This window comes from Mchenga conophoros, linkage group LG23 (assembly GCF_057382185.1).
Source record: "Mchenga conophoros isolate Kocher_MC1m ecotype Shallow Benthic linkage group LG23, M_conophoros_male_GT1.1, whole genome shotgun sequence".
NCBI classification, from domain to species: Eukaryota; Metazoa; Chordata; class Actinopteri; order Cichliformes; family Cichlidae; genus Mchenga; species Mchenga conophoros.
Window position 1 is genome coordinate 21,913,427 of NC_140547.1, and position 26,006 is coordinate 21,939,432.

The window sequence follows — 26,006 nt, forward strand, 5'->3', positions numbered from 1 at the left end:
TTTTTTGCTGTGTTATTTACAGAATTACAGATGGATACCATATATTTCTTTTCATCGATAATAAATTATAGTACGGTCTAATAGAGACGTTATTTTTAAAATCAGGCGTCTAAGCAGAACACGTTCCTCAGCAGAAAACATTTTATCAGAAAGTCATTTCAGTGAGAATATTGGAATAAAGAAACCAAGCACTCCACTGTGAAACCACTGACAGTTTTCACATTAGATCACAGCCATTTATCTACAGCGGCTGGTCGGCCATCTGTTAAAACCTCATATGGACAATTCCTGTTGTTCTATAAGATGCTCTCTAATAGGATGTCTTGGATTTATTTATTATTCAGTTATTGCATTCCTGTTATGGCTGTACGCACACAGAATATTGATATGAAGTAAAAATGATTCTCTCGGGTTGCTTCTGGGATAGTGGAAAAACCAATATATTTCTAAAAGTGTGTTTAATGATTGAGCTGCCACCCAAAAATCAAGTTCTTATCTTGACAAAGCTGGATTATTGACCGCTGGTGAAACATCTGTTGTCCTGAAGGATAAGGACAACAGATGTTTCATCTTGATCTATTATATAAAACGGCCAAAACTGTGTTCAAATCCAAACTTTCTGGCTTCTTTTGGTTCCTGCTGAAGTGCTTTGGGTCCCCTCAGTTCATCCTTAGTCTGAGAAAAGTTTTGTTCTCTCTTTAAGGCACATTTCCTTTGAGCTAACTTAAACTCTGATTGGCTGTCCACTATAAACAAAAAGCATGAACAGCAGATCGGTGGAGTTTCTGTGCCCATGAGCAGAGCTGTGTGCCTGTTAGGGATATGTGTTCTTACTGGTATGATAGAGAGCTGAACGTAGGAAAGACAGTAGACTGTTTTCAGGTTGAGATTCATTCACATTTGGTTCTCCGTGCAGCATTTGTTCCGGTGGAATGGTGCATGTTCAACTGAGTTAATGTAAACTGTAGTAAAATGTGGCCCACTGATGCATTTTCATATTCTTTTTCATTGAAGTCACGTTAGAAGCATTTTCCCTTTTCAGGTGGGTGCCCAGCTGGATGAGGAGAGGAACATTACGGCCCTGGTCCCTCGTCAGCCCCTGGAGGTCCATGAGACCGTGGCAGAGTGCATGATTTACGCCAACCACTGGGTGGCCCGCAAGATCCAGGAAGCTTTCCCCAACCAGGCCCTTCTAAAGTGTCACCCACCACCACAACAGGAGCTATTCAACCAGCTGGTGGACACTGCAAAGGCCAAAGGTTTCACCATTGACACCAGGTAATGTTTTTGACTGTTCAGTATAGAAACTGAGGAAATGCATATTGTAGTCCAACGCACATCATGTTCAGACACACAAGTGTGTGAACCTGAAATGTTTGATAACACGGGGACACACTCAGGTGTCACATGAGCAGTCAGACAAGAAGAAGACATGTTCCTTCAGCTCAGGTTGAGGTTGAAGCCAAATATGCTTCCAAACCAAAGACTAGAACATATGATGAAGCATATCTTGCCTTTGGCTTCAGCTTCACAACAGCTGTCGTGGCAAGGTCGGTCTCCCCGACAGAATTAGTTTCCCCTGCGTCGGGAGCACACGCTGGGCTGTCCAAATCACGGACAAACAGGATCCCACATTCTTGATTTTCAGTTCACAAACACTTCTTATAACGACTAACTACTCCTGAAACTTTGGAGGTTTTAGCTCTTTACACAGTAAAGTTACAGGATAAATATAATTATCAGGCAAAATGTCCTTCGTTTGTTAAAATAATCCCGTCTGATACCACGAGAGGACAATAAATATTTCATTTTCTGTTGTAACCCTTAAACTGAATGGTAATGTAACGACACTCAGGTTTCACTTTTTTACAAAACTAAAACATCACTACTTCCACGTCTGACTGTTTGTAATGGAGGCGGCGTAACCTGGATCCACACTCCGTGCCCAGCGAACGCTCGCCACGCAGGGGGAACACATGCTGTCGGCGATGCCGACCTCGGCACAACGCTGATCCTGCCGCAGTTTGTTCCCCGGTTCAAATCCCGGACAAACAGGATCCCACAGCTGTTTATGCTTTTAAACCCGTTTTGCACAGAGAGCAGTGTTGAATATTCTCACACGGGAACAAAACAAACAACTCAAATAATTAAAGATGGTTTGTTTTTCTGTTTTTTAAAAGAGGCAGTGATTTATTTAATTACAACCTGTAATCTATTACAGTTAACTTTTATTTGTTTAACTGTTTACAAAAGGTCTGAGGATCTGAGGCGTGGAATGAACTGCAATGGAGTTTGAAAACAAAATATGAATGTGCGGTTGGAGGATTGTGGGGGGGGGGTTAAACCAACAGCAGAACCGGTCCCAGGACAAGAGACATGGTGATGCAAGTAGCTTTGTGTCACTGACTGCTGAGATGAGAGGCCTCACTCATCCCTGGTTTCTGGCTCTGTTCCTTCAGGTCCAACAAGGCTTTAGCTGCCTCACTGGACCGAGCTGTGGACCCACAGGACCCCTTGGTGAACAGGTTGTTCAGAATGATGGCCACCACTGCTATGTCACAGGCTCTGTACTTCTCCACTGGTGCTCATCCTCAAGACCAATACTACCATTATGGTACGATACCGCTGCACAGCTTTTATTGGCTGCACTAGAGTTTCAGTGTGACTGTGGGTCAGTCCATCCATCACACGTCTGCACACACTTGTCCAACGTCTGTTGTTTGTGAAGAATTATTCGACTGAGAACTAGAAAGAAGGCTAACGTGCTGATATTTGCTTCGTTGTCGTAGGTCTGGCTCTGGATCGCTACACACACTTTACCTCACCCATCCGTTGGTACGCAGACATTGTCGTGCACCGCCTTCTTACCGCAGCCCTGCACATGCAGAGGGGCGTTGTATCTGGTAAAGCACCAGCCAGTAACAAAGAAGTGGAGGAAATGGCTCACCATGTCAACAGCAAGAACAGGGTCAGGGGTGTTTTATTGTTTGTGTTTTTCAATGATTCACCTCTTACTCTATTAACAGAAGCTGTGCTGACGTCTGTGTTTCATTTGCAGGCAGCACAGGCAGCCCAAATGCGATCCACAGCACTGTTTCAGTGTCTGTTTTTCAGAGAACGAGACCCTCAGACAGACCCGTGCTGTGTGGCTGACGCTGTTGTCTACTCCATTCGAGACAACGGTGTCTTGGTGTTTATCCCAGAGTAAGAACCTTCAGTCCTGTGTTTTGTTCTGCAGTCTTCTTCTTTTCCTTTGTTTAATGGAGCTGTACAGCAGCTCACAGACGGCCAACCACTCGTGTATTTTTAATAGACGAATTCAAAGTTTATGACAATGAATGAATTTGTTGGAAGATGTAATTGCACGCTAATCAATGTATATTTAACAGTATACACGCTAGTTTTATTTTCTCTTAAAAAACCTCAAAATGAGTTTTAAATTGTATAAATTTACTAAACTAATTCCTTAAACATTTATTGTGAGCAGGGAAAATCGGCTAAAACCCCGAATCTTTTCTCTACCAGGCTTTAAATAAGTTAATTGCATTGCTGAAGTTGAGTCTGTGGGGAGGGACGGTGCTTTGGAGCCAGCCTTGTGTTTGTGGCACTTCTACGTTAGCTTAGCTAACCTCTGGAGGTTGCTGCTTGTTTATTGCAAGGAAAGTGTAATTTAATAACATCAGTGTTCTCCATGCTTGTGGTGTTACAGGGATATGCAATATTAACAGTTTATTAAAATGTAACCTGTGGTCATTTTGAGAAGGCTGTAGAATCCATGTAATGATTAAAATCACAGGGCGCAAAGCAGGTTGAGTAATATCACTGAGTAAGTAAGGCTGCCTCTGACCACAGCCATGTTGTTCACAGGTATGGTGTGAGGGGGCCTGTGTATCTGAAGAACAAAGAGGGCCTGGTGGTGGTAGCGGGACAGGACGGCAGCTGTGATTGGCAGGGTGGCACTGTGCGAAAATACCCGGACCGCATTACCACCACCTCCAGCTGTGGCACCTCCACCTTCAAACTGTTTGACCACATCACCGTAAGTCACAGAAAACGCTAATCAATCATTTTAGAAGGTTTCCAGCAATGCAGCGCCTAAAGGCGACGATTCCAAATATATATGCATGAGTGTATATGAATCACAGGTTCATACGACTACTGGATCTTTTGTGGTCCAACATTAAGAGACGTTTTATGATCTTGTTGTGATAAAGTGTTGTGTGGTTGCTGCTTTGTTAGCTAATCTCAAGGTAACAAAACGTCAGTAAGATGAATGAGACGAAAATGATTCCTGAAAATAAATCATTTAAAGTTATTCAGTTTATTGTTTTTAAATATTATATGAAAACAAAAACATAAGTGTGGGGGGGGAGGCTCTCCTCCAAGACAAGAAATGTAATGCTTCCAGTTTGTGGCGTTTCTACACAAACCTTTTTGTAAAGGGAGATAAAAAATGACAGTGGGCGGTAATTGTTTTCACATAAACGCCTTTAAACGCTGCACGGTCGCACTCTCTCTCTCGCACTCGATAAATGATCCATTGTTGCTCTGCACACGTTTGTTACCACAAACGTCGCATGCACTTATGTCATTGTCATGAGACACTCTTGCAAACAAACTCACGGTTTAGTAACACAGTAGAGCAGCGTGTTTACGGGACAGTAACAGTAATCTAATTACCTTTTTTGCAACAGTAATCCCTTATGTAGCCCAGCTAGAAAAAAAGAGCAGTGGAAAGTAGTTTTTTTTTTCATGTATAATGTAAAGAATTTAGTCATTTCTTTTTTTTTCTTTTATGTTTAAAGGAAGATGTGGACCAATAAGATTATCTGTTGTCATTTAACTTGGCCAATCATTAATGAGCTCCCAGTGACCCTTGCTGTTGACCTTGATCACATGATTTCCTGTGTTGCCATTTCGTTCCTGTTCATATAATGCCATGTGCCAGAGAAACTAATGTTCCCGAAGTCGAATCGCTAGGAGTTAAAAGCAAGTCTGCTGCAGTTGTTTTTGGTTGTTCAGAGTTTCACCCTGTCAACGGTCAGGTTTTTTTGTTATCTGGTAAAAGGATGACTCGACAGACGGACCCAGTCTGAAGCAAGCCCCATCGAGGAGCAGTGATTCCACAGTTCCAGTTAACTGGATGGCGAGCCAACCCGAAATTGAAAAGGATTTGCCAAGGTTTTATTAAAGCCAAAGTTTCGTTCCCATTGAAGCTTCAGATACCTGCAGGACTACGAACTTTCTTCCTTCATCGGAGTGTGGTAGGACAAACATTAAACAAACTGAACGGGCCCCAACGTTCCATCAGTTATCAGACATTATCCACTCATATAATTGACTCAGAGAAAGCTGTATGCGCGCACTTTTATTTAGTTTGTTATTTTGGGGGAAATATTTTGTATTTTATTTTATTGTTTTTTTCATTACATTGTTGCAGCTGCTGTGTGTCAAATATAACAAATTTGTGAACAGTATATTGTGGTGTGGTCTCTTCTTATTGGTGTTTATACCTTGGGCTCCTGCCGATCCTAGATCTTCTGATACTGGCTAGTGGGAGTTCGGTCAGTCTTAATAATAATTCACAAGTTGGGTTACATAAGTGGCGAGCCAGCCAGGAGCCTAAGAATTTTTAAACATCAGTAATGAGAAATTGTGTCTGACATGGATTTTGTCCAGCGCTCAGGTGTAAAAATTCCCAATGCAGTTATTGTGAGTGGGATCACGAAATCAGAGAAGGATGAAGAAGTTTTAGAGTTTTTGAAAAAGTATGGTGGTGTTAAAACCCTTTTGCCAGTGGATGATGCTACCTCAGAGTTTCATCAAAACCTGATTGTTGAGTACTCAAGTGGCTCAGCTGTAGAAGCTTTAGAGCCTCTTATGCCATACAAGTATGTTGCAGAGGGTGAACCAAATGTCTCTTACTGTGTGAGGGCCTTGGCAAGCGTTTACACTGCTAAGGTGGGTGAAGGTGTCACGAAGTCATACTTGGCTGAATTAAAGGGCTTGGCTAAGCTCAGTGGCAAAACCTATGAGGAAGTATTGAAAGAGATGATATCACAAATCTGTGAGACAACTGAGAATACAGATGAGGCACCTTCTGTCTTACATGATAGCATTGTTGATGAGACACCAATACCACAGCCCCAGTTGCTTTCAGGTCCCTCAAGGGTAAGCAGTGACCAAGGTGTCTCAACTCCAGTTCCACCCTTGCGTGTACAGAAGCCTTCAATAGTGATTAGTGATGTAAATCCCCCTGAAGTTCAGAAGGTCGTTGTTGAGCATATTTTAAGGAAGGATGACATTGGATCACAGATCCATTCTTCAATGCGCATCCGTTCCTTCTCAGGGAAAACTCCCAGGCCTAACAATGAGACAGACTATGAGACTTGGCGCTCACACATTGAGCTGCTTTTAAGTGACCCCAGTATGACCCATCTGCAGGTGTCCAGGAAGATTTTAGAGAATTTGCTTCCACCTGCAGTTGATGTGGTGAAGTGCTTGAGTCCCAGCGCACCCCCAGTAGCCTATTTGCAGTTGCTCGATTCAGCCTTCGGCGCTGTAGAGGATGGTGAGGAGCTTTTTGCTCAGTTCATGAATACCCTTCAGGACCCAGGCGAGAAACCATCAGCTTTCCTCCATCGTTTACAGCTAGCACTAAATTTAGCAGTAAAAAGGGGGGGTATTCCACCTGATGATGTAGACAAACATCTCCTCAAGCAGTTTTGTAGGGGGTGTTGGGATAGTGGATTGCTCTCCAGTCTGCAACTTGAACACAAGAAAAACTGTCCACCGTCATTTTCAGAGCTCTTGCTAATGTTGCGTACCGAAGAAGATAGACAAGCTGCAAAGGTTGATAGGATGAAAAAGCACATTGGTTCATCAAAACGAGTATCTGTCCATGCTCAGAGTTCCTGTGTTTGTGCAGGCGTAAGAGAAAGCCCACAGTGTGGTCCGAAAGCTATTGAGGAACTTCAAAAGCAGATAGCTAGCTTGCAGAGTCAGCTAGCCTCATTTGCATCACAGGAAAAGCTAAGTGAGCGTGCCAACAAGAAACCGGTTAAAAAGACAACCTGTAAATCGAAAATGGACAACACACATCAAGAAGTGCATCGATTAGCCGGAGTAAAACAGACAGGCAGGCCCAGGCCTTGGTATTGTTTTCACTGTGGGGAAGATGGGCATATTGCCACTTCTTGTACAAACCCTGCAAATTCTGCACTAGTTATTGAAAAGAAGAAGCAGTTGGAGAGGAGGCAGCACGCGTGGGAAAGTCAAAGTTGTCCCAGCGACTCCAGTTCACCTTTAAACTAGATCCAGTCTCTGTTGTGGGACAGACAGAGGCTGAAGAACATGCGCAGCGTCCCACAGACGTAAAGATTGTCAGCAAAGCAGGCAAGTGTGTGGATCTAGAGCACTCCAGTAGTGAAAAGCAATCCTTCAGGCTTCCAAAGGGTCTGATTGGTACCAGGAGCACTGCTGAAGTGATAATTGAAGGTAAAACATTTAGTTGTCTGCTAGATACCGGCTCGCAAGTGACTACTATCCCCCAATCCTTTTATGAACAACACATGTCAGTGCAGGACATCAAGCCTCTCTATGACCTCTTGGAGGTTGAAGGGGCGAATGGACAGGCTGTACCTTATTTGGGCTACATTGAAACTACTGTCACTTTTCCAAAAGAATTTCTTGGTATGTCTATTGAGGTGCCCACATTAGCTCTCATAGTTCCTGACGTTCGAGCTACCTCAGGGTCCTACTTACTCATAGGGACAAATACACTTGATGTGTTGTATGACATTTATTGCAAAGCTAATCCAGGAGATCCCAAGACATTTCCTCACGGCTACAAAGCGGTCATTAAGGTGCTTGAACTCAGACACAATCAGTCTAACGTCAGTCACCATGGTGTTGTAAAACTGAAGGGCAGAATCTCTCAGGTTGTCCCAGCAGGGGCCACAGTGGTTTTGGAGGGTGTCTCTACTGCCAGCGGTCTTCAGCATGAACAATCAGTTGTTGTTGAGCAGCCTTCCAGTTCCTCTCTACCTGGTGGTCTGCTAGTGAACACTTGTCTGGTTGACCTGTCCAAACAACGACCCTTTAGGCTTCCAGTTGTGATTACCAACCAATCTGAACATGACATTGTCATTCCTGCTAAATGTCAAATTGCTGACATTAGCGCTTACCAATGTATTTTGTCAAAGGAGCAGAGTGTGGTTAACTTGCAAAAGGCAGATCTCACTCAAGAGGCCAATTGTAACTTCAACTTTGGAGAGTCCCCAATCCCTCCCGAGTGGAAGGGTCGTATCACACGACTCCTTAACAACATGCCAGATGTATTTGCGCAACATGACTTGGACTTTGGAAGAACCGACAAGGTGACTCACCACATCAAGCTCTCAGACGAGGCTCCTTTCAAACACCGTGCTCGTCCGCTACACCCTCAAGACATTGAGGCTGTCCGTAGGCACATTCAAGAGCTTCTTGATACAGGTGTAATCAGAGAGTCTGAGTCTCCCTTCTCTTCGCCCATTGTGGTAGTCCGTAAAAAGAATGGCCAGGTCCGGTTGTGCATAGACTACAGAAAACTCAACCTTCAGACAATAAAGGATGCTTACACGCTTCCTAAGCTTGAAGACACCTTCGCGGCTCTCTCTGGTTCCCAGTGGTTTTCTGTGCTTGACCTAAAGTCTGGATATTATCAAATCGAGGTAGATGAAGTGGATAAACCCAAGACGGCCTTTGTCTGCCCTTTGGGCTTCTGGGAATTTAACCGCATGCCGCAAGGCCTGACAAATGCGCCAAGCACATTCCAAAGATTAATGGAGAAGTGCATGGGGGATATGCATTTGAAAGAGGTGCTAGTTTTCCTCGACGACTTGATAGTGTTCTCAAAGACCCTGGAAGAACATGAAACAAGGTTGTTGGAGGTGCTCACTCGGTTGAGAGAGTTTGGATTAAAGTTATCACCTGAAAAGTGTGTGTTTTTCCAGACCTCAGTGCGGTACCTGGGACACATAGTGTCCAGAAATGGAGTTGAGACAGATCCAGAGAAAATCTCTGCCCTTCGTACTTGGCCAGTTCCTCAGACCCTCAGGGAATTGCGATCTTTTCTTGGGTTCGCTGGCTATTATCGAAGGTTCGTAAAAGACTATTCCAGCATTGTGAAGCCCCTCAATGATCTGACTCAGGGCTATCCTCAATCAACCAAAAGGGGTAGATCAAGAGACAGCCAAGAGCATTATCACCATCCCAAAGAGCCGTTTGGGAACCGTTGGACATCAGCTTGCCAGCAGGCATTTGAGTCAGTTATTGAAAAGCTGACAACTGCCCCTGTCCTAGGGTTCGCTGACCCTCAAAAGCCTTATGTGCTCCACACTGATGCTAGCACTACAGGCCTTGGTGCTGTCTTGTACCAGGAGCAGGAAGGGCAGTTACGTGTCATAGCCTATGCAAGCAGAGGGCTGTCGCATAGCGAGTCTCGATACCCAGCGCACAAATTAGAGTTTTTGGCGCTTAAGTGGTCAGTAACAGAAAAGTTTAGTGACTACCTATATGGGAATCACTTTACTGTTGTCACTGATAGCAATCCCTTGACGTACATATTGACGACTGCAAAACTTGATGCAACGAGCTACAGATGGCTCGCAGCTTTGTCTACGTTCACATTCAAGCTGCTGTATCGTCCTGGGAAGCAAAACTGGGATGCGGATGGGTTATCCCGTAGACCCCACGGAGCTCTTGTGGATGATCTGAAATCCCAGAAAGAGAGGGAGCGCATTTTCCAGTTCACTCAGGGTCATCTCGCTGATCTTGAAAATCTCGAGGAAGCCAACCAAGCGGTTGTGAAAGCCATTTGTGAAAGACAGTCAGTGTATAGCGCCAGCTCTGTTAATCCGAGTTTGGATGGCTGTGTTACTCTTGTTGAAACTCTTGCTATGTCCTCTGATGCTGTGCCTGACTGCTATGGACAAGAAGATGAGTTTGGAGGATTGCCTGTTATTCCTCAACTGACTGAGGCTGAGTTGATGGATAAACAGAGAGCTGACCAATGTCTAAGGCATGTCATATCCCAACTTGAGCATGGGGTAAGCCCACCGCCTACTTTAAGGGGTGAACTTCCAGATCTTCCACTCCTACTTCGAGAGGTTGGTCGGTTTCAGCTTATAAATGGCATCTTATACCGGAGACGCCAGCTCGGGTCTCGGGTATCTCACCAGCTAGTACTGCCCCCAGAGCTCAGAGAGACTGTTTTGAGCAGTCTGCATGACCATATAGGTCATATGGGCATTGAGCGCACATTAGATCTCGTTAGGGCCAGATTCTATTGGCCCAGAATGGCCTTGGATGTAGAGAGGAAAATAAAGACCTGTGGTAGATGTGTGCGCAGAAAGGCGTTGCCTGACAGAGCTGCACCGTTAGTCAACATCAGTACCACAAGGCCACTGGAACTGGTTTGTATGGACTTCCTCTCTCTTGAACCAGACAAAAGTGGAGCTAAAGACATCCTTGTGATCACTGATCACTTTACTAAGTATGCAATTGCTATACCAACATGCAATCAAAAGGCTCGCACAGTAGCTAAGTGCCTATGGGACAATTTTATTGTGCATTACGGGTTCCCAGAAAAGTTGCACAGTGATCAGGGACCTGATTTTGAGTCTCGCACAATAAAAGAGCTCTGTCAGATGGCTGGCATACAGAAGGTTAGAACTACTCCCTACCATCCCAGAGGAAATCCAGTGGAGCGGTTCAATCGCACATTGCTGGACATGCTAGGCACTCTTCAAAACAAAGACAAGTCTCACTGGCGTGATTTTGTGAAGCCCCTTGTTCATGCTTATAATTGCACCAGGAATGAGGTGACTGGATTTGCACCGTACGAGCTTATGTTCGGTCGCCAGCCTCGCCTGCCGGTGGATTTGGCTTTTGGGCTGCCGGTGAAAGAGGAGCAACAGATTTCACACTCACAGTACGTGCAAAATCTGAAATCCCACTTACAAGAGAGTTACAAGGTAGCTACTGGAAATGCTGCCAAGATAGCAGAAAAGAATAAATCCAGATTTGACAGGCGTGTGACTATTTCAGATCTGGAGGTAGGGGACAGAGTATTAGTCAGAAATGTCCGCATTCGTGGAAAAAACAAGATTGCAGACAAGTGGGAGGCAGCCATCTACATAGTCGTAAGCAGAGCAGGATCCCTTCCAGTGTATACTGTGAGACCTGAGAAGAAAGATGGTCCACTGCGGACATTGCATAGGGACCTATTACTCCCTTGTGGCTATCTCCCCAACGAGAGTAGTGACAAGTCTGTAGGGCAGACACAAAGACGCAGGCCAGCAACACGTCTCAGTCCAGTTGCAGACTCCGATCAATTCTCAGAGGCTGAGGATGAGATTTTCCCCAATTACTGGTTCAGAGACGCCCCCAGTTCTGAGATACCTACGGTCACCATTCATCAAGAAACGCACCCTTATTTATCAGTGTCTTCTGGGGAAGATGCACAACTTCCAGAATTTTGTCCCTCAGTTAAAGGTTCTACTGCTCGATATCCAAGCTGCAATCCACAGACTGACCAGTTATGTAACTTACCTGTTGACAGTCCAGATTCAGCAACTCTTCCAGTGTCTGAGAGTCACTGTCATGACACAGAAATCGTGAGCGATGACCAAAATCCACCAGCAGAGATGGAGACCGAAAGGATTGCACCTGGAAGTGATTGTCATGACTTGAATCCCGGGTTATCTTCTCTTGCTCCAAACCTGTCTACGGATGTTGAGGCGGCAGGTCGAACTGAAATGGGATTGTCAAATGAGTCACCAACAGATGAATCTCCTGAAGAGCTCTCAGTAGACCAGACACTGATTGGAAGCCAAGACCAACCTGGTTCTGCTAGACGATCAAATAGGGAGCGAGAACCGCCTAAACGCCTTCAGTATGTGAAACTTGGGCATCCACTTATAGCGGTGGTGCAATCTCTGTTCCAGGGTTTAACCACGGCTTTTACAGACATTTTGGATGAGGGTTATCACCCATTAGATTGCCCTGTCCAGACCCATCAGACAGTAATTACCCAACCATTGCCATGCAACGGGGCGTGCATGAGTTCAGTGGGGGAGGTTGTAGCCCAGCTAGAAAAAAAGAGCAGTGGAAAGTAGTTTTTTTTTTCATGTATAATGTAAAGAATTTAGTCATTTCTTTTTTTTTCTTTTATGTTTAAAGGAAGATGTGGACCAATAAGATTATCTGTTGTCATTTAACTTGGCCAATCATTAATGAGCTCCCAGTGACCCTTGCTGTTGACCTTGATCACATGATTTCCTGTGTTGCCATTTCGTTCCTGTTCATATAATGCCATGTGCCAGAGAAACTAATGTTCCCGAAGTCGAATCGCTAGGAGTTAAAAGCAAGTCTGCTGCAGTTGTTTTTGGTTGTTCAGAGTTTCACCCTGTCAACGGTCAGGTTTTTTTTGTTATCTGGTAAAAGGATGACTCGACAGACGGACCCAGTCTGAAGCAAGCCCCATCGAGGAGCAGTGATTCCACAGTTCCAGTTAACTGGATGGCGAGCCAACCCGAAATTGAAAAGGATTTGCCAAGGTTTTATTAAAGCCAAAGTTTCGTTCCCATTGAAGCTTCAGATACCTGCAGGACTACGAACTTTCTTCCTTCATCGGAGTGTGGTAGGACAAACATTAAACAAACTGAACGGGCCCCAACGTTCCATCAGTTATCAGACATTATCCACTCATATAATTGACTCAGAGAAAGCTGTATGCGCGCACTTTTATTTAGTTTGTTATTTTGGGGGAAATATTTTGTATTTTATTTTATTGTTTTTTTTCATTACATTGTTGCAGCTGCTGTGTGTCAAATATAACAAATTTGTGAACAGTATATTGTGGTGTGGTCTCTTCTTATTGGTGTTTATACCTTGGGCTCCTGCCGATCCTAGATCTTCTGATACTGGCTAGTGGGAGTTCGGTCATTCTTAATAATAATTCACAAGTTGGGTTACACTTACTTTACTCGTTACTTGAAAAAAGTAATCTAATTATGCGTTGCTGCCCATCACTGGCGTCAAGTTATATTAAGCATGTTACACACGATGATTGTGAGGAATAAGTGCATGTGATTTAAGCAAAAAGAGCAGGAAACATTACCCTAAGGTTAGCTAACAAAAAGAAACTGAAGTAACGGTGTGTTATTCTCACATCTTTGGCTTTAAGACATGAAAAAGTGACAGAGTACTGCTGCTTCCACTGTTATCAACATCTTTTCTTTCTTTCATGGACTTATCCTGGGGTCATAAATGTCAAAGGGCAAAGGCAATGCTAACAACATAGCTTACTGATGGATGATGATGGATGACACATGTGGCCAAAACAAGATAGAAAGAAACATTAGCCCAAACACAAGTTGTCCACCACAGCATTGACTGCTGTCAAGCTATGATCATATCAAACAAAGAGATGATGATGATATTCAACAAACAAATCAACAAAACAACAACCTCACTGTGACACTTGACCGAGGTCACAGTGTTAATGAATGTTTTTCTCCCCCTCTGCTCCAGTCTCCACGTCGTGTGAATGTTAGAAAGCACAGTAAAGAAAGTTCGTGTACGGATGGATGAACGTTTGTTACATTGGATACGTGTGTGTAACATACGTATCCAATTTATCCTATTTATGAACAAAATTGTGGCACAGTCGGAAACTTCTCCACTCTACACCACTGTCTACTTAGCTGTGACGCTGCGCACAGTGCTGAGAGGACTGCTGTTATATATTACGTCACAAACCTTAAGTGGGCCTGTCTTTGCATAGCATTCCATTAGACTATTTTCAGTAGGTGCCATTACTGTGTAGTGATCGAACTGAGGAATACTGTGACTTACGTTCTCTGCTCTCTTCAGGTTCGTATTTCTGTCCACTCTTCAACTTGCCACGCTGACCGTCTAAACCTCGAGGTCATCAGCAACAAGCCTCACCACAGTGCCAAGTCCCAGCAGCCCAGCCCTCAGGGCCGCAGTCAGCTGGTCAAAGAGGTGGTGCGTCAGAATGAAGAGGCGCTGGCTCAGGAGAAGACAGCCCGGCGCCCCAAACTCTCCAAAGAGGAAAGAGAGTTTCGTCAGAGCAAAACTCCCAGTCTGTACTCTATTCTGGAAGAAATCAGAGAGTTGGCTCTGATGGATCTGGAAAGGGCTTCACGCCTCCCGGCAACAACAGCATAGAAACGCTGTAGCCCAGCTTTACCTCCAAGCAGACACTTGTGAGAACTGCACGCTGTGCGCTAACAGAACGGTGATCATTGAAGATCACTCGTGCTGAGTCATCCAGGTCATTCTTGTAGCTCCAGATTGTGTGTGGACAAACCACACGAGTGTGTGAAGTCACAGGAAAGCAAACACAATATTAAGTAAAAACATGTCCCGCCATCTTTTTAGAAACCAGAGTCAAACCGAATCAGTGGATACGTTTTGTAAAAGTTAGTTTTTAAAATCACATCAAGTTAAACTTAGTTGTAAGGAGGATAGGGAACGTGTTAATGCCAGTGAAGTGTCAGCAGTTACTTTGACAAGACCTAGTACTCACTGCAAATGTGGTTCAATCCTGCAGGAAACTAGTCAACTGCAGCAGGTTAAAGAAGTCTGGTAACAAAAGGCTTTTCTCTCAGCACCAGTGATCTCAATATCTCACTGGTGGGATCAATGTCTTGTGTAAATTAAATGTCTTGTGTTATAGAACCATTTTTGGTGAGTTCACACATATTGTACTACCTGTGACCACTTCATACAAAACCCAGCACGAGTATTGTTCTGGAGATGATAAAACGTCCATTCGTCCATTTTCTTCTGCACGTCCTGGAATCTGTCCCAGCTGTCATAGGGTGAGAGGCAGGATACGCCCTGGACAGGTCACCGGACTGATAAAACTTCATGTCACTCATTAGCAGACTTTAAAATAAACCCGTAGAGTAATGAACACACCTGAGGTTGGTTGTGTTGGAAGTGATGTATAAAACTAGGATGTATTTATCTTATAGTTTGTATATCAAGAGCCTGTATAGAAGACACCAACACCAAGGACATTTTTATTGTTTGAACTGGTAAATAATCAGAACCGTTTTTTGGTTTGTGGATTTTAAGATTGTTTTCTAGAACTACCAACAGAAATATGAACTGTACATAACTATTTCAATATGTGTGCAGTGGCCTGTAATTAAAAATGGTGTTTTCATTAGCGCAGATGGAGCCACTTCATCGTGTTGCGTTTCATGTCCCTGCAGTAGCTTAAGAAAGAACTGTTCATAATTGAACGAGCACTTAATGCTTGGAAGAGGGTGATGGTCAGTTGACAGCTCACATACTACACACACACAGAGGCCTTTTATAGAAACATGTTTGCAACCAAAATTCTGCCAATAGTGAAACTGGAGAAAGAAGATGCATCAGAGCAGGAACTGTGGATCAGTTCAAATATTTTTCTGTAACAGATACCAACACATGGTAAATACGTTTAGGATTTGGACTTTTAAAAATAAGAAAAACATTTCCATTGATTATAAATGTCTTTGCTAACCCAAAGCTGACGTCACAGTAGGAACATGTGCTCAAGATATAAACCACCAGAAATGCACAACATTACTCGAATGAGCAGGCACGAACATTGGGAAACCTTTAAATCTGCTCACTGCCAAAGCTTTTCAGCAGAAACTGCTGCACGTGAACTTTAATCCCCCTCTACACAGTCGTTGCTGAGCTGTTGCTCAGGGCTGAGGCCGGTCTCAGCCTCAGCGGGCTCAGAGTCTTTGGGGGGAAGCGGGCTGGTTTGTTGCGTGGAGGTGTTGTTGGAAGGCTCGAGGTCAGGATCTTCTACAGTTTCATCTCCATCAGTAGAACCTTTGATGACATTTGGTGAGGATGCAGCTGGAGGTTTGTCTCCTAACATGTCAGCAGTCTGAGAGGCTGAAGGGCCTGAAAGGGTTGAGAATTAGAAACAGTGATGGTTTCAGTCAACACAGACACACTCAGTCTACTACGATTTATAAAAGACAGGCAAAGCTGAGATAATGAAAAATGAAACTGTAAACTGCAGGGTTCAAACTCATTGTTCAGGGTCAAATTTAAGCACTTTAAGCACTTTCAAGGTCCATTATCAAGCTTTTCCAGCACATTACCAAAAAAACAGTTTGCATGTTCCACTTTGCATCACCTCAGTAAGACCATGTAAAAATTAAAACAAATCGTCTTAGGTTGACTTAAATGTTCTTTGTTCCTCTTTTGTTAAAACAGAGAAAAATGCACCACACAAAAATACTGAAAAAGGAAATGGTTGTCTTATATGCATATAGTGCACAAACTCAAAAAACTCATTTCTCTCAAAAATGCAGATGTGCAAATGTGAACAAATCAACTTGTTAGAGATGCTCATCTCCACTTGGAAAAAACAACCACACAAAAGAAGAAATCTGCACAAATGAACAAGTCTGCTCATCAGATATTGATGCTTCTTTCCTACGTGACACAACAACAGGAGACAGATGTTTGGTACTTTAACTAGTTAAGCACCCACACCACCAAAAATGGGGGAAAAGAGAGGAGATCACATTTAATCGGTTATAACACGAGGTCAGAAATATAAGTGCAGACATGAGTGTCCACAGAAGCCTCTGAATCTCAGCTGTAAACCATTTCTACAAACACCAAACAGTTAAAAGAGCAGTTACATCACCATGAATCTGTGGACAGGTAACATCCATATTTTGATTTATGATTTTCTGGAGTTAAATGTGACCCAAAGTATATTTTATAGCATATAAGCTATAAAATACTTTTAAAAATTAGGTGAGGGAAATAATCATTTTTTTCTATGTTTGAGTCCCAGTAACTTTGACATAGTAACATCTGCAGTAATATTTACCCCTCTGATGACAGCTCACAAGCGTTAGCTTTATTTTGATACCAAGACTGTTTACACAGAGTTTGTAATTGCAGAGAAATACTCCATTTATTTTGGCCTCTTCATTTTCGAGCAGGAAGCTCAGAAAAGCCCTGGGGGCCTAACAGGTCAAAGTTCATTCCCAATAAAACTAACTGTGAGATGTTTGACTACATTGCTCTCTGGATTATTGTTACAGTCCTAAATGATCAGCTTTAAAGTGTTTGTGCTAATAACACCATGTACAGTAAGACAGGCATGGAGAACAGCACTGACGGGAGGCTTTGAACAGATGACACACTCAGTTCAATTCAACATATAAGACTTTAAAAACGCACAAACATCGACCTAAAATCTATTTATTCAGTCCATCACCTGTCATAGAATTATGTCAAATAATAATGTATTGTTCATCTCCCTTAAATAAACAGGCAGCCTTAAAGTATGAAACATTCATTCATTAAAACACTAAAATGTGTCTGTCGTCTCCGTGGCTGATAGAGCCCCACAGGCATCAATGTGAGCTTAAAGCCATTTATAATTTTTAAATGGTTTAATGTGTCGGTGCTCACGATAAACACATTTTGAATGAAAGCCAGGGAACTTCAGCAGCACAAGAAATGGCTTCTTTGTGCCCACATGCATCAGTCCCTCTTTTTACCAGTTTTTCTTTAAGGCTTAAGTTGGCTAGTTAAGTGTCGGACTAACGATTAAAGCTTTCACTTGAGTGAAGTCACTAATATTACTGCTACTGCTAAGTAATGTTAGCCAAGTTTAAAGCACACTGCATAAATCACCATGCCATAACTAACTGCTGTGCTAGCACTGCCGTACTCTATCACACTCAGTGCATTTCAATCATTTCTCCAGCAAGTTTGATAGCTAGCAAAATAATAATCATAGTTTTAAACATTAGCCTGTGTTATGTACACATACTCGAAATTATTTACTGTCATGTGACTCAAGAGTACAAATTCCTTCAGTGTCGTTTTCCATCGAACACTCATTAAAACAGCACGAACCCTGAAACTGCTTATTAAAATAATATGTATGTAAATAATAGTATGTTGCATTATAAAAAATTAAGCTTTTGACTGCCCTCCAGAGTTCACGTTAACTTCAGATCTCTGGAAGCTACACTACCCGAATGATGTCAGCTGTTTAGTTTCTATACTGGACAGAAAAAAAAAGGGGGGGGGGGGGTGGATTGGCTCCTCTTAAGGAGGACTAATGACTAAAATGTGAAAGTTTAAAGTCGATGAGTAAATCATGCTCGGGTAATACAATGGAAACGGTCTCATATCACCATCTAGTGTTATAAACTGTAAACACATTTTTATGGGTGAAGGCTCATAATAGAGACCGATCAACAGGTCATTTTCTTTTCTATGGGTCTCATTTAAATCACATTACATCATTTCTGCGGTAAATGAGGACCCTGAAGAACGATTTAATGTCACTGTTAAAGATTTGTAGACAATAGATCGCAGACAGCTGGCTCCGCTTTAACTAAAGAGGAAGTAAAAGCAGTTTGGATCACAAGTGTAAGGCAAAAACAAAAATACTACGCCTAATTGAAGCTGACATCAGACAGGCAGTAAAGAAATCAATGTTTTCTACATGCTTTGCCTCTTATTACCAAATTCCACACTAATGTGAGGAATCTCTGGTGGTTTGGACGAACTGTGCAATACGGGAACTCGTCACTCGACCTTCAGGGTTTCTGGTAGATATATACACTAGATCCACTTCACTACATTGTAAGGAGTATTCACTCACCACCCATCATCCAAATCATTGAATTCAGGTGATCCAGTAACTTCCACAGCTGTATAGAATCAAGCACCTAGGCATGCAGACTGCTGCTACTAAGTGGAAGTGTTTGGGAACGACAGCAACTCAGCCATCAAGTGGTGGATCACGTAAAATCCCAGAGTGGGGGTCAGTGGATACTGAGGCGCACAGAGGTTGCTAATTTTCTGTGGAGTCCATCGCTCCAAACTTCACGTGGTCTCCAGATTAGCTAAAGAACAGTGCACAGAGAGCTTCGTGGAATCCATTTCCATGGCCGAGCAGCTGTAGTCCAAGCCTTACATCACAGAGTGCAACGCAAAGCAATGGGACACAGCGGTGTAAAGCACGCCGCCACTGGACTCTAGAACAGGAGAGATGCAGTCTATGGAGCGACGGATCACAGTTCTCAATCTGGAAAGCCGATAGACAAGTTAACTTAGCAGTTGCCAGGACAACAGAGCTCCAGGTTTGGTGGCAGGGGGATTTCGGTGCGGGGTTGTTTTTCAGAAGTTGGGCTCAGTCTCTTCGTTCCAGTGAAAGGAACTCTTAATGCTTCAGCATGCAAAGACATTTTGGCTCCCGACTTTAAGGGAACAGTTTGGGGATGGCTTCTTCCTGTTCCAGCATGACTGGGCACCAGTGCACAAAGCAAGGTCCACAAAGACATGAACTCTGGCATGGGAGTCCTGACCAGAACACCACTGGGATGAATGAGAGCAGAGACTTGGAGCCAGGCCTTCAACATCAGTGTCTGACCTTACAAATGGTCATAAACTCCCATAAACACTCCCAGAAGAGTTGAAGCTGATATAGCTGCACAGGCGGACGTCGTGAATGGGATGTCACTCGAGTTCATATGAGTGTGGGGGCAGATGAGCAAACACTTTTGGCAATATACTGTACATTCAATGTTTTGCTTTTTGTATTTTCATATAAAGTTAATACACCAATGAAGCTAGATGATCCTTATGAACCTTCGCTGGATGTTTTGTAGCAGAATCATTAATTATTTCTGTTATATTGTGTCCCAGCTGTATGATACATTTTTGCCATTCTTACCAATTTGCTGCTGGCGTGCGCGCCTCTTTTCCAGGGCCCGCTGTCTGTTCAGCTCAATACGTTTCTGCTGCTCTTCGGTCAGAGAGGGAGTAGGTGGGGGAGCGAGGGCTTCGGCAATCTGCCCTTGGGGAGCATTAATAAAACTCTCTCTGCTGAACAGATCAGGATCCCCAAATGTTTCCAGTTCACGTTGTACCTCTTCGTCACCAGCACCTGAACACAATTTCAAGCAGTGCTGATAATTAAGTCCTGTGGAATATGGCAAGTATTTCCTATGTGCACCTGCAGGTGTGAATCCACCGTAGGGCTGTTCGATACAACGATATATACGGTTTGACGATATAAAAACGTCTATTTCATTTTACGCTATCGTTTGTTTCGTGGTGTCGCAAAATAAACTGTTTACGGCAATATTTCTTCATGGTTCTGATGTCACTGTAGTAAAGTTCTCTCTTTCTCTTATATATAACCACACTACGGACGGACAAGCGCCTGTTTTTATGCGTTGTCGTTAGCAACAACGACGGTAAAACCATCGCGTGTCCGCTTGTTTATGTTCCACATAAACCTTTCAGAATAAAGCTCAAGATCCTGTTGAGGCTTTTCAAAATAAACGGAATCACGTGAAAGAGCAGAGTGTTTACGGATGAGAAGTAAAACAGAGCCGCCAGGTGCTAAAAAATAAACCTTAGACTCAAACGTTAGAACAGGCTTTCCCCCGCAGCACGCCGTGTAATAAATACTCACAAAGAAAACGGCGCCGTTACAACTTCTGTCTAAAAATGTGTCGTTTCATGCATCGGTTAAAACACTCGACTCCAGCTACATGACGCGCAGCTGGAAACACTTCACGCAAGTCGAGATTCACAGAATTGACAGAAAATGTTACATTTCTGTTATTTATATCGTTATCGGACGATAGAATTCTTATATCGGGAGATGAGACTTTGGTCATATCGCACAGCCCTAGTCCACCGTATCCCCATCAGTAATGATTTTTCTTCTTACCATCTGTACTTGTAAAATCTTCATGTGTCAGGGGCATGTCCAGTCGTATTCGTTTAAGACATGTCTATAGAAGAATGAGTAAAAAATTACAAATTCTGAACATTAGGAATCCCACACGCTTGCAGGAAATATTCTACTGCTTCCTCTCACCTGCACTTCCTTTTTGCTGCCGAGCCTTTCCACTTTGTCAATAAAATCTTCAAATTGCAATTTGGGGTACAACCTGTGGGCCCAGTTCTCCATCTTCTGCATCAGCAGCCGCAGGTCTGCAGCCTAATGGGGCAAACATCAAAAACAGCGAGTAGTGATATGAAAGAGGGCTGTGTGTGATAGGACGCTTCTTCTTCCCACTAAAAAATGACTTCCAGTCATTGGAACAAAAGACATCTTAATTTGGTAAACCAACCTCTGGTTCCCCTCACTCATTTTTGACCACGACAGAAAGGGCAACTTTTGACCTTTTAGTCTCAAACCAAATTTAGGACATCTAATTAAAAGCTGACAGGCCAAACAGATTTAGCTCAAAAACCAATGTTCATTCACATCTGGTAATTGGTGGGACAGATGTTATCATATCCTACCTCGTGTCCTTTGCCTTTGAACTGGATATTGTCAAAGAGAGTGCCCAGAGCTGGAAGCCCTCGATCTGATATCAGCCTGGGAAAAAATATTAAGACTAAGTTAAACCATTAATGGATTACAAGCAGGGTTAGCAGCACATCCAGGCGTATTTGGCTTATCCAATTCAGGATCGTGGATGGCTGAAGCCCATCCCAGCAGCCAGGTCGCCAGCCTGTCACAGGGCCAACACAGACAGACCCTCTGAATGGAAATGTCAGTGCCTTCAGATGTACCATGTTCAGAAGGCAGTAGCTTGTTGGGGGGGGGGGGGGGGGGGGGGGGGGGGGTAGGGTGTTTGGTTTTCAGGGTGCCCACAACCTTTCTTTTCCTACCTGTTTGTACATAAGGCAGTATAATGAGAAATAGTCAAATTTCTCCATCTAAAAATAAAAAATAAAAAATTGCTATATATATATATATATATATTTATAGCAAAGTTGCAATTAATTTGAATATTTTATCAAATGAAAATCTATGTTTTTCTTTAATACAGCTTGCAAGTTTTATCCTAAGTATAATCGACGTTCTTACTTAAAAGCTTATTTAACATCCTTTGATTTAGTATAACTTAGTTCTGTCCAGGAACATTGTGAACAGAACAGTAACAGAGGAGTGCCACTGGGACACCCACTGGGAGACTACTGGGAACGAGCCTGACTTATGGTTGGCAATACTAACCAGGTTCACACTATAGGTGTACAGAGACTGGAAACATCTTTCTCACACACATCCAGGGATGTCTCCAACGCTCTGACAATTTTCAGTCTGGGAATTTTGCCCATCCAAATGATGAAAACAACAATGGTATTAGAGTCTTTCTTCTTTAAATGACTGGCAGAGTGAAGCTGCACCATCATCACACAGATGCAGTCATTTGTACCCGCCGCTAAAGCGTAAGAAGACGCTGCAGTACTCTGCGAAACGACAGGTGTCGCCACTCAGATAATATCACATCACTTTTTTTGTGCAAAGTTCTTTCCACAAACTTACGTTTTCAAACATTTGCAACAACTCTGTGTGTCAGTGTGTCTCTGAGCCTCTGTGCACGATTATTAGTGAAACGGTGATAAAAACCAGTGCAGTCACAGACTCGTGTTCAACCTGGCTGCAACACTGACAGTCTGCACACGTCAATCAATGATTTTGGCCTCCTTGTGTCCCAGCTCACACAAGATGACATCAAATTCCTATTTAAATGCGCATTTTAATGCATTTCAACCCTCTGTCGTGATATAAATGTCTTTGCTACCTGTGGGAGTCCAGCTTGGGTTGGGGTCTCTTCACGCCTCTCCTTTTAGCAGTAGGGACATCAGCCAGCTGTGATACCTCACCTTCATCTCCTGCATTGAAAACACATGACAACAGGATGTGTTTCTAACTCATTCTGTTGGCAGCGTGGCAAACTTCAAGCTTATCTTTAAATCCAGACAAATTATAGACTGGAGGTTACAGAAGAAATGTGCTGGTTTGAACAGTATCTGATAGGTTTCATTTGCTCACGCAAACAAAAACATGTGTGTTGTTATTGTTAGAAACATCCAGTCTCAGAGAGATGCTGAAAAACCAGTTCATGCATTTGTTAATTCTAGGCTGAACTAACAAATTCATTATTATCAAGCTGTTCCAAAAAGCTTTGTGGAAGGACTATGAGAGGTTGTATTTCTCCCACATTAGCCTTTTTTCCTGAATCTTATTTTTCTATGATTCTTCATTAAACCATGAATTTAAAATACAAAGTTCTGAATCATCACATCTTAAAGACCTCATAGTAATCCTGTAAGAGCACAGCAGCATCTACCATCTGCAAAAGGGTCTCCTTCCTCCTGGCCTCCCCGGCCTGGGGAGTGTGGTGGTGGGAGTGGGGGGAAAGCTTCATCCTCTATGCCGTCATAGTCAGGAATGTCCTGCGGGCTATTTTCCTGTGGGTCAACCATGGTGAGTCGGTCCTGGAGACAAAGTAAAAGACGTGTGAGCCCCAGTCAGCATCAGCATTAAGTTACATGAATTTAACTGCAAGTTGAAAAAATGACATTTATTTCTGTAAGAGTAATTCTTTACTGTGTTACAACATCAACATGAAAACCTAAAAAAAACTGGCATTTACTTTTTTCTTTTTTTACATCAACAGGAGGAGCTGTACAGACACTCATCCCACCTGGAATTATACCCCAAATTCAGAAATGTACTATTATGATACATTAATGGTCCATTATGTTTGTTTCACAGTTATATACATAATACAATTTATAGATTTGTATATATTTACATTCTATCAGGGATGAACTGGTTGTGAACCTTTGGGCTGATAATGACATTTAAAAGTTACAATTTGGATGAATTATTACTGCGATACTTCTTTTGGACTCTGTAGTACCACAGAAATATCATTAAAGTAACAGGTTTGTTTTAAAGTCTTTCAGCTGTTCCGAAAGCATCATCGTCATCATCATTTATATAGCACTTTAAAAACACACCTGGCAGACCGAAGTGCTGCACAATACAAATGTAGTAATAAAATAGCAAAAAACAAACATAGCAATAAAGTAAACTCTTGAGCCAAAATGATGTGACACAACTAGGGCTGCCACAAACGATTATTTTGATAGTCGACTAGTCACCGATTATTTATGCGATTAGTCGACTAATCAGATCATCATCCACTGGACATAAAACTACAGCTTATTGCACCATGCAGCATATGCTCTTATATAACTATCATTAGCTTACAGCTTTAAGCTTTTAAGGTGCTAACTAAAAATAAAGACAAGATGATAGTTTATTCAATTTTAATGAAATTTGCAGATTGTTTCGGTGAAGTTTAATAAACTCCTTGCTATCTAAAATATAACAGGACAACGGAGTATATTCTCCAGCATCTCACACTTCTGATAATCAGCTGTCTGCTTGACGTTTATTCAGCTGTGTAAAAACTATAACTTTAATCTCAGACAAACCGATTTACTCAGGAACAAATAAAATACTAAAAAAAAAAAAGCCAAACAACAACATTTTTAATTTATCTAAGTGACTCATATATATTTAACCTGAGTAGCGAAAGACGGCGGTGGGTTTGAAAACAATTTGCCTGGAGTCCGGTGTTCTCACCGTGCTAGTGACCTAGCCCCCGGCTAGCTATCGAGCTAGTGGGTAACAGACGTCTCTGAAAACGTCGGAGCGCTTTTGAAAATATGTGGTGTCCTGATAAACTGAGCCGATATTTGAGGTTTACACAGCTACATTCTCGGCTGAAAATATGTTAAACGTTTATTTTGTGACCCAGAAAGAATAATAAGAGTAATATTAAAACTAACTAGCTGCCGCCATTGTTGGAAACTAAGCTGGGCCGCGCTATGAATTCTGGGACACAGCGGCTTCTTCTTCTTCTTCTTCTTCTTCTTCTTCGGGGTTTAACGGCAGCTGGCATCCTTGTACATGCAGTGCTGCCATCTTCTGTTTCAGTCCGTTATTACACTCTTAAATCCTGCTACTTATTCCTGCGTCTTTTGGGATCTTACAAAGCTTCAAACGACGCGTCGACTATTAAATCAGTCGTCGACGATTTTGATAGTCGACGTAATCGTGACTAGTCGACAAATCGTGGCAGCCCTAGACACAACACAGACACAAAAGGAAATCTTCTACATTGTTTTGCTGTTCACACAAGTTCTAATGCTACCCTTTGTTTCTGGAAGGAGACGATTTTCTGTCCAGTATTAAAGTTCAAAGAACAGGGTATCCGTCTCCAGTGGGCTGCTAAACAAGTTTACCAGAAAAATCAGACCCACGGTCATGTTGTGTCACTTTGAGTGATTAGTCAGCAGCAATAACAGGGAATGACAAACTGACAGACTTTGGATATAAAACAAACAATTTAAACATTTAGAAGTTAAACATCTTCTCGGATTCCTTTTGCTGCACATGTCTATGTATGTATTTGCTGTACAGTGTCATTTGTTTGGAACATTAATCTTGATGTATACATAAACATTTGATTTAAAAAACGTGTTTAAAAATGAACACTGACACAATTAAACACAACACTGGTGCACGGTGACTGCAAACAGAAGCAGCTGTTTGTATCCTCCTGTGGATACAAACCAGCAAGAACTCATCAGATCTCTGTCACTTACCATTAATGAAGTTTGGCTTTTATTAATAAACAGAGAGCACGGATATCTATGGAAGAAATATAGTATCATCAGAATTCAAGTATTTTTAGACATTGAATTTATGACACTGAATTTTTATCCTCCAAATTTCCCTGCAAAAATATTCACCTGCAAAAATTCACCTGAAAAAAATTCACCTGAAAAAAATTCACCTGCAAAAATTCACCTGCAAAAATTCAACTGCAAAAGTGATGAACTTTAATGACCCAAGCCAGAGCAATCAGCACCAGATCGAGTCGAGTGGCTCTCAGCCAATTAAATTACGCTGTTTGATCACATGACACCGTTAGCCAGCAGTGTGTCTCCTAAAAGAGAGCTGTTTAAAGGTGAGTGATTAAGTTTTTCTCCTAAATAGAGATCATTACAGAACGCCTAGTCCTACTTAAAATCCCATTTATTATTATTTTTTTTTT

At 42.5% G+C, this 26,006-nt stretch overlaps 2 protein-coding genes across 2 annotated transcripts in view; one reads left to right on the top strand and one right to left on the bottom strand.

The window, feature by feature from the left end:
• Window positions 1-15,249, top strand: part of LOC146547179 (DIS3-like exonuclease 1) — a 34,784-nt gene extending 19,535 nt beyond the window's left edge. The window contains exons 12-17 of the mRNA XM_085264988.1: window positions 1,043-1,278; window positions 2,460-2,614; window positions 2,790-2,968; window positions 3,059-3,204; window positions 3,868-4,039; window positions 13,918-15,249. Of these exons, the coding sequence (XP_085121114.1) occupies window positions 1,043-1,278; window positions 2,460-2,614; window positions 2,790-2,968; window positions 3,059-3,204; window positions 3,868-4,039; window positions 13,918-14,235 (1,206 nt within the window). The 3' untranslated portion in view covers window positions 14,236-15,249. The remainder of the gene's footprint in view (window positions 1-1,042; window positions 1,279-2,459; window positions 2,615-2,789; window positions 2,969-3,058; window positions 3,205-3,867; window positions 4,040-13,917) is intronic.
• LOC146547180 (TIMELESS-interacting protein-like) lies at window positions 15,123-25,572 on the bottom strand. The gene is made up of 8 exons (XM_085265963.1): window positions 25,555-25,572; window positions 23,223-23,370; window positions 22,674-22,764; window positions 21,385-21,460; window positions 20,954-21,076; window positions 20,804-20,867; window positions 19,796-20,008; window positions 15,123-15,978 (listed from the first exon to the last, which is right to left on the bottom strand). Exons 1-8 carry the CDS (start codon window positions 25,555-25,557, stop codon window positions 15,734-15,736), a joined length of 963 nt encoding a protein of 320 aa, XP_085122089.1. The 5' UTR covers window positions 25,558-25,572; the 3' UTR covers window positions 15,123-15,733.
• Between the last annotated feature and the right edge of the window lie 434 nt (window positions 25,573-26,006).